Source organism: Pangasianodon hypophthalmus, chromosome 27 (genome assembly GCF_027358585.1).
Source record: "Pangasianodon hypophthalmus isolate fPanHyp1 chromosome 27, fPanHyp1.pri, whole genome shotgun sequence".
In the NCBI taxonomy this organism is placed as follows: domain Eukaryota; kingdom Metazoa; phylum Chordata; class Actinopteri; order Siluriformes; family Pangasiidae; genus Pangasianodon; species Pangasianodon hypophthalmus.
Window position 1 is genome coordinate 12,173,024 of NC_069736.1, and position 13,573 is coordinate 12,186,596.

Here is a 13,573-nt window from a genome sequence, read left to right on the forward strand (position 1 = left end):
ATGGGCATCTTTATGAAGCCATGGTCTCTTTATATTCTCTGGTATGTTGTGCTGCACTGTGCTGTATTTTGCTCAGTTTCGTCCCTGTTTCTACATCTCTTCATATTCCTGATGATAATTAGTACAAGTAATATAAACATTTCCTACCAACAGCCAGACCATGTCCTCGCTTCAACTGCATAGTGTTTTAGTGGCAGGATTTTGAAAAGAAAAAAAACAAGGCAGTGCGTGCCCCAGCGTTGAGACGCTGTGTTCCACAGAGAAATTTATGATCCAGTTGGAGCGTGTTAGGATTAAACAAACTTTTCAAATCTTAAAAGTTTTCTTTTGCAAAGGTCAATAGGGAGAAGAGATTTTTCTTTTTGTGTCTGTTGGATGAGGGAAGTAAAAAAAAAAAATGCTGGCGACTGTTATATTAAAAGCCTACCTGCTTGTCCTCTGGGCAACTGTGAGTGCAAATCTGATAGCCCAGATATGTAATCTGCTTGTCCCAGGCTGGTGGTATGTCCAGCCTCGACTAACAGTGAGCCAGTATGAATAACATAAAGCTAGAGAATAAGAGAGGCTTGGATTAGAGTTCCACAATGAAAGGGCTAAGCATGTGAACCTGTACAATGTTTGACATGAACAAACATGATAAAGGAAGTACTGTAATACTCATTTGTCAGTGTGTTGCCTGGTAGTGCACTGTGTAAATGTCTTTGTTTGAACATAAGTGATAAACATTAGTCAAGCTACAGGTAAATGGAGTTACAGGTAGTCTTGTACACATTTAGAGGTTAAGATGGATAAGAATTCAAAAGTATTTTAGTGCCTTTGGAGGTTCGAGATTTCTGATATGGATGTCTATTTACTTGGCCATTTTAAGTCATTTCATTTCCCATTATTTGGCATCAGGGGGAAATTCCCTTTTTAATGGTGGATAAATGTGTATCATACCGGTTGTTATAAATCACTGCACTGAATTACTTTGTGTGATATGAAGGTTGTTGCTTAGTGCATTCATCCTTGCACTTCAGGTAATAGACTAATAATGATTTTTTCCACAAAGCACATTTGTAACTCAGACTTTAACTACACTATGAGATAGATTGCAATGAATTCAAACACAAAGAACCCAAGGGAAGCTTCATTCTGTCATTTCTGTCATTAGCTCCCATAGTATTCTATTGTTCTTTGGCTTCCATTCAACATTGTGACTCATATTAGGCCACGTATTACAGTAAAGGTGTTATTGCACCTATTAGTCCTTTTACCTAGTCTGAATTAGTCACACTTTTTGATATAAAATTGAAATTATAATAGGAAATACTACAAAGACAAAAGGAACGGGGTCAAATATAGTGTTGTACTGTGGACACACTGAGCTGTACATTATACTTAACTCGCTTTTGGAATAGCATCAAATCATGTTCTTTGTCTGGCGACGGTTGCAATTGCAACAGGCTTAGAGGGTCAGTCAAGGCTTCTTAGTGCCAGCCACATGTTACGTCTCATTCTGAGGATTCCCAGATGTTCCTAAGCCAAGATGTAATCTCTTTCATTACACCTGTAGTTTCTAACCTTCTAACCTTCTGAGCTGTCTTTTTCACCTTAACTGACATGTCAAGGCACAACAGTGGCCTTATTCTGAGGCAGTCCTGGATTTCTGAGCTTTTCACCAAATCAGAGAGTAAGCCTAAGTACCATGTGGAGGAACCTCATTGTTGCCACTTGTACACACAACCACCTCCATTCAGTCATCTCCTACAGCTTAAGGATAGAGATCTTCAGTTTGACAATGTCACATTTTCTTTTTTTCCATGTGCCCGGCTATCTCAGTTGGTAGAGCATGGGACTCTTAACACTCAGTGCCGGTCCCGAGTCTGGATAAACGGGGAGGGTTGCGTCAGGAAGGGCATCAGGCGTAAAACCTGTGCCAAATCAATATGCGGACAATGGAAGGTGATCCGCTGTGGCAACCCCTAACCCCTACAAAGAACAAAAACAACATTTTCTTTTTCCATCACTTTTTTGAAAGAGAACCATAGGTTCAGAATTTGTGATTGCTTCATAATCAGCAGCAAAACGTTCAGGAGCATGGTACCTATCAGATTATTAGCATTAAAGATTAAAAACCACATCGTTACATTATTCTTCAAATGGGCATCATGATATTTTATGACGCCAAGAACACGGGTGGAACTCTCACTGAGACTGGATAGCACAAAGTAGTGTCCCAGGCACCCTATACCCCTACTGGACTTCCACAACATGATCATATGCCTGTTTTACAAACACTAGATGAGCAGGCCTACTCCCATGAACCCTCACAAAGTTGTGTAAGAGAAAAGAACTGGTCCACTGTTGCACGGTCAAGGCAGAACAGCATTGTTCCTCCTGACTCACAGGTTTAGCTGTTGGGTGAAGTTCTCTGTCCAGCACCCTGGCATAGGCTTTTCCTGGGAGGATGGGGAATGTGATTGTAATATACCTTCTGGTTTTTACTAGAGAGACAACCTCTATGACCATTACATAGTTGGTGCTCCTGGTGATTTGAAAACCAGGAGTTCACTAAATTGGAGCTATTATAAAATGAAAATGGAAAAGTAAAATGTCTGCCATTTGTTAACTAGCCTCAATAAATAGCAAAGGTAACTGAAATGAATGTTTTTTTTTTTTTATGAAACGGTGTCCCTCAAGCAGCGAGTAAAGGCACAGGGAGCAGAGAGAGATTTGTAGTGTGCATGTACCATTAAACGGCAGGATTTTATAATTGACCTATACTGTTCTGTGTATTTACTACCTATAGTATCTCTGTTTTGAACAGTAAATAAATTATTATTCTAATTTAGAAATAGGATACACAAAATTCACTTGTGATGGCAATCACAAATAAGTGAATTCAGTGTCATAAGTTTCGTAAGTGTCTACACAGGAAGAGCAATTCAGTATATTCCTCAAGTAAAACCTATTAAACTCCTAATATAATGTTTTCCTAATTATGGAAGCTTGACAGTCAGACTTCTGGCTGTTTTAACTTGTTAGCAAACCTACCTTTTCAGCTCTTTGTAGAGCTTGAGATGCTTTTTGCCCAGGTGCTTAGCAAAGGTGCCATTTATAACACTATTTGCTACTGCTGTTGTTGTATCTGTTAGTTGTAAGCAAGTTAGACAAAAATATGTTCAAATCTCCCACCTTGAGTCCATCTTTGACACAAGTTGTGGACATGAAAGAACTTTCTTGGTAACCTTTGCCTTTTGCGTCTCGCTCATTTGAGTCGAATTAGCATGCACAGTTCGATTCACCTATAGGCAGAATCCAATATTAATTTAAAGTTACTTTACTTAAAAACAGAACTGAAGGTACTGATGGGTATACAGATGACTGTTGGTGCTTCATGAATGACCTGAAACTTTAAATTATGTGCTTTATAAAGCTTAGCAGTTGTTTATTAATAACACGGCATGTTGTCCACATAGAATAAACCAAAAAAAAAAAATCTACGATAAACTGAACCATGTTTCTTTTTTGCATATATCTCAATCACAGGTAAAGGTTTAGTATTCTGAAGGCTGTTTGTACCCAAAAGTTAAATCGGAGAAAATTGTATTTAAAGATTTCAATCTTTAACAGACATTTTGACAGCCGGTAACTGAACATAAACTGTATTACTTAGGTTTATGTCCATTTTGCCAGGGCATGTAGCTATCCACTGACTTTATCAAAGCATGACATTCACATTGTTTGAGGAAATGTGAGTAGTTTTTGAGAGCATTTTTTTCTCAGATCACCACACATACACTAACATGTAAATTGCTGTGATTTTTGGTCACCATCTACCATATCATGGTTTTATCTTTTTACTGATCTAGTGTACAGAGTACCAAAGTCTGCAGTGGTGCTCTTCTAGTGTTACTTATCCTGGTTTTCAGTGAAGTCTAGCCCAGAGTCTGGGATAGTAATTTCTCAAACTTTCTGAATTTCTAAAGATTTTATGGTCTGTGAGCCATGTTTGTGTGGATCTGAAAGAATGCTTTGAATTATTGTTCTGCTAGAACATCTAAGGATGACTCTCTTGGCAAAAGCAGTGAGAATTTGCTCATGAGTGTCCTGGAACTTGACAAAGGTTCCTCATGCCAAGTATCCTAACAAGGGCCTTTGGAAGCAAAATGGCTTATTCACTACCATTCAGTACGTTACTCTGCAGTAGTTTTTTTTTCTGCATGACTATAATTACATTTATTGGTGATTCAGCTCTATTATAAATCTCCATCTGGCAATACATCCCACTTCCAATCAGTTCCAATGACTTTAGCAAACTCCATATGCGTTCATTTAAGGTTTGATGAGATTAGAGTAGGAGTCTGGAACATTTTTAAGAGCCTTTAAAAGCCAAGATAAAAAAATATTTATATATAAAGAAAGGATGCTAGCTTTCTTAAATATATATTCGTGCGTAAGTGTACATTTTTATATTTATATTCAAAATATTTTATAGGCTTACCAAAGGGATATCATTGGTATCTGTAATATGAATGTTTATACACTCTGCTGAAGTGGGATATAACATGTTTGGGTTAGATGTCTCCAAAGCCTTTCAAGCATTACTGATATAAATGATTCTCAACTGCCCAATGAGGGGATTGCTTGTGAGGATGAACTAGTAGTGGGTCTTAGCACTAGAGAGAGGTTTTTTCAGAACATTATTGGGAGAAGTTAAGAGAAGGTCTGCTTATATGGGTAAACAAACATTATCAGCGCAGCAAGACATACGTGTTGCATTATATTAATGGAGGCAGAGAATTTATTCCAAACTTTAAGACCATATAGTTTTCTGATAGTTGTCTTGGCATTTTTGCAAATCATATTGCCAAATTAGTGGCATGGTGGTGCAGCGAGTAGCATTGCCATCTCACAGCTCCAGGGACCCTAGTTTGATCCTGAGTTCAGGTTACGCTGTTGTTTTTGGTTGTTTGGTTGCGGGGGCTTCCTCTGGGTTCTCTGGTTTCCTGCCTCTTTCCAAAACCATGCCAGTATGTGGATTGGCTGCACAAATTTGCCCTAAATATGTGTGTGTTCCCATGTGCGTGTGCGTGGTGCCCTTCGATGGACTCATGCATGAACACTCAACTGTTGTACTATTCAATACCAGCTAGAAGGCATTTGATGATGACACATTTGAACAGTTACACCCATTGCATGCAATTCTGCAGGCAAGCAGCCATTATGGGATTATTTTGCCATTTTGGTAGGGTTAGTTCTTTTATCACGCACTGCAAACAAGTTCCCTCACTGTCAGAGATTAAAGAGGTTGCTGTTTTATTGTGGTTTTTAGGACTTATTGACACTGTGGAGCTATACAAACTCCTAAATGAAGTGCAACAGTGATCTAGATATGTGTCATGGCTGTCATGGGTGCTTCTGTGGTAGTTTCTGATACAACAATAGCTTTTTAGCATAATGACTTTAAAAGCATACAATTTGTATGGAAACATATTTACTAGCTAGGCTGACTATCTGACCAAACGAATGACTAACTCATATGGCCAATCACCTATAAAAGACTGCATCATGACTAGGGCTGGATATCATTTGAAAAAATTTTTGTACCATGTTGATTTGTTGAATTTGATAGATACAAAAACACTAATTTTTTTGGATACCTTTTTCTAATTGTGACAGTAAACATTTTTGGTTTTTGCTCTGTGACATGCCCCCCTCCTCTCAACTGACTGCAACAGTGTTTCACAGTTTCTCTGTAGATGACCACATTAGCTTTAGCTCAAGAAGAACTTACCCTAGCGCTGTCAGAGCTCCCACCTACAACATGAAATAAAAAAAAATCATAGTTAATATACCTCACTGATGAAACCTACTGAGAATAAATGCTATGTATTTATGTGGTTTGATATGGAGTCCAAGTGCTAGTGAACTAGATAGCTAATAAATACTAGTTTATGTGCTAGCTGCTGTTCACATAATAGAAGTTAAGTTTCTCTTCAAAGTCAGAAAGCTGATGGGTAAACTGTTAATTCCCTGCTGATAATTTCTTACTGAAAACATCTGTATCTGTATTTGGTTGTGGTGAGTTGCGCCCAGAGTGAGTTCTCAAATCTCCAGCTGCGACAGATCAGTGCTGTTCTTCAATCGAAACAATTCTGAAATGTTATATATGGAGGTAAAAAAAAATATCTGATTAAATGCTGGATTAATTAATCAGGTTTGATGACTTTGCAACTACAAGGTTAAGGTATTTATTGCACCAGGAACTGTTATTTACTTTTATGAAGTACAGCTAGATTCTAGACCTCTGCCCCATGTTTATGCACCCTTTCTGCTCTCTGTGCATCAAGGGGACTCAAGTCATTGACCTATTTTCCTATTTTCTTTTTTTCTGTTTAAAATAGTTTTAGTAATCTGGTCATTTTTTTCCCCCCCATAAAGATTACTCGGTCCTCTGTAGTAGAGAAATGTTTTGGCCCCTGCCTTTTGGCACAATCATAATCTAATCATAGAATAGAACTTAATCATAATCACATTTTGAAAACTAATTGTCATTTTATTTCCACTTAATTTTTGAAATTTAATTATTGAAAGATTTGTTTGATATTATGAAGTCCCTGAGAGGCAGAGCTTAAACTCACATTTTGCTTGCAAGTATTGGAAAACTTTGGAAAAGCTTTCCCCCACCAGTAGTGCATAGAGAATTGTGCGACCTGCAGTGAAACATTGCTGGCTCTGAGAGATTGCCAGTGAAGTAGCTCTAAAATTTATGTAACTTTGAGGACAAGACTTGTTAATTAGAGTTTTTTTTTTGTCTGCCACTGTCCTGTGCAACTATGCTAACAGAGATATGACCAAACAATGAGGGCATTCCAGGACTCGAGTTTTGCACCCTTACTTTACCAGCCTAGATTATGCCTTGAGATTTAGTTGCTATTTCAACACATTGGAAGGCTTTATCTGCCAGTTCTGTGAATTTATGATATTAAACAATAACATGTTGAGCCACAATAAGATGAAAGCATACTCAGATTTTTATATACAGTAGATTCAGAAAGTATTTGGACCCCTTTACTTGTTGCACACTTTACTGTGTTGTGGATTTTTTACCAAACAATCTACACTTAATCGAGCATAAATATGAAGCGAAAATCCCAGGAGATCAGCAGTTTCTGAAATACTCAAATGATCATGCTACAGTTAAAGTCACAGAGATCACATTTTTCCCCATTCTGATGTTTGATGTGAATTAACATTATTATAAATTAAATTGTCATTTTTAATACTTGGTTGCAAATACTTTGCAGTCAATGTCTGTCTGAAGACTGGAAACACTAGGTGTCTTCCCTGGTGATGCTCTGCCAGGTCTTTACTGCAGCAGTTTCTTGGGGTGTTTTACCTTCGGTTTTGCCCTCAGCAATGAAATGCATGCTCAATAGGATTCAGGTCAGGTGATTGACTTAGTCATTGCAGAACATTCCACTTCTTTAAAAAAAAAAAATCTCGTCCTGTTTTTGAGGCTTACCAATGGTATTCATCTTGTGGTAAACCCTCTGTATTAACTCTGGCGAAGGCTTCTCTTGATTGTTGACTTTGACACATATACGCTTACCTCCTGGAGGGTGTTCTTGATCTGCCCTTCAACATTTTTCACCAGGGAAAGAATTCTTCTTTCCTCCACCACAGTTGTTTTCTGTGGTCTTCTGGGCCTTTTGGTGTTCCTGAGCTCACCAGTGTGTTCTTTCTCTTTAAGAATGTACCAAATAGTTAATCTGGCCACACTTGATAGAAAAAATATCTCTTTCATGGGTTTTTAGATTTTTCAGCCTAATGATGGCTTGCTTCACTGGCAGTGGCAGCTCTTTGGACTTCATATTGAGAGCTAACAGCAACAGATTCCAAATGCAAGTGCCACCCACGTATAAAATGTGCTTTAATTCCTACACTGCTCACCCAATTTGGATGCAACTGCCATCAAATTAACCCTGAAAGTCTGCACTTTGATCTCATGTTATTAATAATATGATAATTATTTAATTCCAACTTCCAATATACTGTGGTAGACAGCTTATAAAACTATAACTTTGTCAATGACCAAAGATTTATGGATCTGACTATATATCACCATTTATCTGATTATGAAGAATAATTAAGAATAATAAATGGAGCAATCTGTAATTGAGTATCAGCATCAGGGAGAGTACATGTAGCCTTTTTGGTGGATTTGCCAGTATCGAGAATAACTTGAAATACAAAAAAAAACAAACTAGTGCACTGAAGTGCGTTGTGATCAAAGAAAAGATAATCAGCGATTATCTCTAATAAAGGACATTAATGGCAGGACTGTTTTGGATCCTTAAGAAGATTATGCTTCAGCTCTTGAGGGCAGAGTAGTAAAAAGTCCTTTTTTTTTTTTTTTTACACTCTTACATTACTTTGAGCTCATGCTGCATAGTCATGTGGCTTGTCCTTTGAAAGACATAAAGTCCACATTTTTAACATTTTATTTAGCACATATTATTTTTAACATTTTTAAATTTTAAATATATAGGTGAAACCAGCAGTATGTATATTCATCAAGAAAGCATACTTTTTTGTTGTAAGACCGGATTTGACCTGTTGAGCTGCAGAAGTTTTGCTGCGGTGTTAGTGATACAGACCTTTATTACTGAGGTTGTTTTTATTAAAAGATTTCTTTAAATGTACTTCTGTATTGCAAACAAAGTGCAGGGATCTGCTCTTTTGATTTTTTTCCTCCTGATGGACCTCTAGTGTACACAATATGGACAACATGGTGATGTAAGCCACAGGAACTAAATGCTTGAGAGATTCTTCCAAAGCCTTCACCATTTAGTAATAATGGGAATATTTGAAAATTCCAAGAATATGAGTGCCAAGACATTGGTTAAAAATGTTTTCTTCCACAACATCTGCTTGTATAGTCACAGAAATGTCTATCCAGACAGGGGTAAAATGATCAGACTGTGCATTCTTCAAAGTAGGGCTTTTGCAGGGGTAGAGGGAGAAAAACGCAGACATTGTTGTTCTGGATAGACATAAAATCAGAGTTGAACCTCAGAAAGTACCGCATGTAAAAAGTATTCTGTACAATTAAAGTAGTCTTAGTTCTTGCTATACCAGGACTCAAGACTACATCCAAACCCTCTGTTACCAAAGCATTTAAAAATGATTTCCCTTCATGTCAACCTCCATGTAGTCTCATTTAGGACAGCCTGAGATTCAGCAATGTACTTCATTAACTACAATAGATGTTCATCCATCCATCCATCCATTCACCCACCTGTCCATCCATTCAGCATTAACTATAATAGATGGTTATTCATCCATCCATCCATTCAGCATTTACTGCAATAGATGGTCATCCACCCATCCATCCACCTGTCCATCCATTCAGCATTAACTGCAATAGATGGTTATTCATCCATCCATCCATCCATCCATCCATCCAGCATTAACTGCAATAGATGACCATCCATCCATCCATTCAGCATTAAATACAATAGATGGTCATCCAGCCATCATCCATCTATCCAGCCTTTCTTTCTTCCTTTCTTTCTTTCTTTTTCTTTCTTTCTTTCTTCCTTCCTTCCTTCCATGTTTGTGTGTGTATGGTGCAAGCTGTGATTTACTGTGATTCACTGTCATCCAGAGTGTATTTCCACCTCACACCCAGTGTTCCAGGGAAAGGCTCTTTATTACTGAGTTATCATGAGTGAGACCATTGATGCTGGATTTACCTGAGTGCTAATGGCATAGCTCATTGCTGACATTAGATAGGATCAGTGTGATGGTGTTTCAGGAGGACTGGGTAATCGCCATCCCTCTCTTTCTTAGTCAAGAAGAAACCTCTCTGTCCATGTCTCATACTTTCAGGGTTTCCACACCAAAATAGTACTGGGTCTACTACTCAAATGCTGGGAAAGTCTGGAAAACATGGCAAGCATTAATTAGATAAAGGAGTGTGGAAATTGTTTTATCAATATGAGGTGACAGAAAAACCAAAAAGTGGGAAATGCTGTGAATGGAGTCGGGGGGAAAAGAGAGCACTGAGAATCCCAGGCTTTGCCATTCATCTCCATCTGAAGGACTGAGTTGCAGAAAGAGGAAAGTCCTCACTCTTTATCCATTCCCATACCTAACAAAGTTCTTTACCCCTTTATGAAGGTTCTACTTACTATTCACCGTTATAGCAAAGGGGCCCCTTAAATGACAGGAAGTGAGAGAGACGGCTGTAGAAGTAGTTTAAAAAAAATCAAAAGAGGGTTTTATGCAGGACATGGGGGAAAGTGAAAAGAGCCTTGTCTTGCACAAACCTCTCTCAGTCTGCAGTAATGTTCACCTTCCCTTTTACAAGGTGTGTCTTTTGATCCGCGGGCTTGTAAATGAAATCAGTGGCCTGAATTATGGGTTTAAAAAATACAAAATCTGACCTGAATGGCTGTATTGATCACAGTGTAGAGGCACAAAGCATGTCTGTTCTGTTGAGTTTTTTCAGGTAAATCATGTTTTTTTAAAAAAAAATTGTGTATTACTCATTTCTACGTTTTCTTTTTTTCCCCTTCTTCTCTGGATTTATACACAACTGGACAAATCCGAGGTTTGATTTCAGGTGTATGGGAGAACTCTCACAATTGTAACATGCTTGTTTCCTTGTTACCGTACTGTAGTAAACATGGTTACTGTGAAATTACAAACGTGAAATGGAAAATAATGAAGAAAAAAAAAGGATGTATGAGTGCTGCATTATCAATTATAATACATGTTTAAATGTTTAAGGAGTGATGACTGTATTCTGGGTTTAACACTGATTTTTCCTCATGTACATTTAAGTTTATGGTATTTTTTGCATGGTGTTACAGTCGACCCATGCAGTATTACCATTATTCAATTTTGCCAGGACAGCACTTCTGATAAATTATAAAAGAAGCATTATATGCATTATGCTAATGAGGAAGTACACAACAATTAAATCATTGTTGAGTAATTTAACTCAAACACATTTTTTCCCTATTGGAGCAGTGAAAACACTACAATGTGCAGTCCAGGTGTAGGCCAGGACCTGGATTTGGAAGCTCGCCTCTGTTACATTATAAATGTTTCATAAAAGAAAATAAAGAGAGTGAAGAGAAGGAAAACATATTTTCATATATTTTTGCTCTCCCTCTCTCTCTCCTTGTCTTTCAGGGTCAGGTGGAAGTGTGTGCAGTGCTGCAGGATCCTCAGTCTGTTCAGGAAAAGGCTGAGTACTATGTGTTATTAAAAGGCTCGCATATCCACCATGTCACCACAGCTCAGAGGAAGAAAGAGAGCCATTTACTGAGCTTCATCATACCTGGTAGGTCTTGCAGGGCAATCATAAATAAACAATCATCACTGAAAGTCATTATATCTATAGTGCCCTCCAGAATTATTGGCACTCTTCATGAAAATAAGCAGAAAGTGATATGAAAAGAATAACACATGCAGTAAGTAGTATAATTTTTGAGTTGTGTCATATTCATTCACTGATCTTCAGTCAGCACTGTATCCTGGTCAGGGTTGTGGTGGATCCAGTGAGCACTGTGCGTGAGTGGGGGGAATACACCATTGTGTCATAATTATTGGCACTCCTATGATTAATATTTTATGACTCCTGCCCTGGAGAGAATAACAGCACTGAGTCTCTTTCTCTAATATCAAATAAGGTTAGAGATACTTGTAGAGGCATCTTGGTCCACACCTCTGTGCAGAACATTTTACTCTCTTTATATTCATAGGTTTGTGCATGTGGACTTCCCTCTTCAGTTCAGACCACAGGGTTTCAGTGGAGTTCAAATCCGGACACTAAGATAGTCATTCCATAACATACGGCCAAGTCTAAACCTCCTGGCAGACGCAATAAGCTATTAGACCAAAACATCCTGGTACTTGGCAGAATTCATGATGCCGTCAATGTTCACAAGAGCCCCTCAACCACCAGCCACAAAACAAAGCATCAGTGATTCACTCCCATATTTTACATTGTATATCAGATACTTTTCCTTGTATGCAGTTTCCTTTTGTTGTCAAACATGTTGACTTGAAAAAGTTTGACTTTGGTTTCATCTAAACATAACATGACCATAACACAGGATCATTTATAGTTGTAATCAAGCTTGCTGAAGTTCAGGCACTGCATTTTATGAGATGCTTCTTTGCAAAGCTTCCAAACAGTGTCCTCAAAGTGGCATTTAATAGTTGATTTTGAAGCTTGGCAACCCGAGAATAAAACTTTTTACTCCAATAATTCTGGAGGTCGCTGTACATTCAATGACTTCAGCCAGTTCTTGTGTAAAAATCTTTTCTGTACAAAATAAATTGTAAGAAAATCTACACTAATGCCATTCCTTGCTCTAGTCTTGACTGTTCCTGATAAGTTGACTTGCATGAGTTATAATAAAGTTATATAATAACTTTAAATATAATAAAGTTTGTGTTATAATTATAGTTTAGTTACAGTTATAGTGATAATTATATATTATTTAATTTCTATGTTGTAGTATAAGCTCAGTATGTAGGCAGTAATATGTTCATAATAGCACCAGTTGGCAAAAAGACTTTAATATAAATGACTCCCTCAAACATATGGTGTTTTGAGAATTATTTCAAATGCTTTGTATGTAGTGGGTAGTTGTGTTTCAAATGTAGTGAAATCATTACTTTTTGCTTCCTTTTAGCTAATTAAAATAAGCACTACATACTGAATGGTGTCAAATTAGAAAGGCAAATATATCTGTGTAGTTTCCTCAGCCAAACTGAAGCAGCATTTTAATAATAGTACGTAGTACGGCTCTTTAAAATCATTATGGTTTTGCCGTCTTTAATTCTAATAACAAGCTGTAAGCATAGGCATATTACTTCCACTAGCATTATATTTCACACATGAAATATATAGGATTTTTTTATTACTGGATTCCTCATGTTATGCCAATTATGCCAGTATTTAAAATAGTGATCATGATTAGATTCTTAAAACACCTGATTCATTTTTGCTGTGAACAATGACCGTAGACGTTGTACCACATGACCACATGACAAAGCTGATTGACTGATTGTAGTAAGAAGGAACAAACTTCTTACTAAACAAATGTTTAATACTATGTACTTACTATTAAATTACTCCCAATTACTAAACAAGCACAGACTAAATGTATGAAATGAATGAATGGGTGAATGAGTCAAGTGTCTGGTTTCTTTTTAAATTTGGGAGGACACTGCGCTTTTGGCACCCTAATATGTGTAACATTTTATACTAAACATTAGTTATCTTTGCTCAGGATCTGTGTTATTGCAGTACAAATGTGCAGTAAATCAAAATGCAGATGAGCCATCATTCACGCATATCCACTACCATGCTCTGCTGCAGTAATGTAAGAATATAATAAATATACATATTGTTTCTTACAAAATTGATCAAAGAATCATGAATGAGGATCATGTGTCTAAGTATCTGTCCTCAATATCTTTATGGATAGCACTGAAACATCTAATGAGCCAAGTAATTTTAAATAAAACCAACTATATTATAACAAATGGGAGACTGGTCCAT

At 37.3% G+C, this 13,573-nt stretch overlaps 1 protein-coding gene across 4 annotated transcripts in view; it reads left to right on the top strand.

Moving 5' to 3' along the window:
* The window catches only part of arhgef28a (Rho guanine nucleotide exchange factor (GEF) 28a), a 92,646-nt gene that overhangs the window by 16,414 nt on the left and 62,659 nt on the right, over positions 1-13,573 (top strand). For all 4 annotated transcript variants that reach the window (XM_034300660.2, XM_053230366.1, XM_053230365.1 and 1 more), the window contains exon 3: positions 11,191-11,341. In XM_034300660.2, coding sequence (XP_034156551.2) covers positions 11,191-11,341 — 151 coding nt within the window. The remainder of the gene's footprint in view (positions 1-11,190; positions 11,342-13,573) is intronic.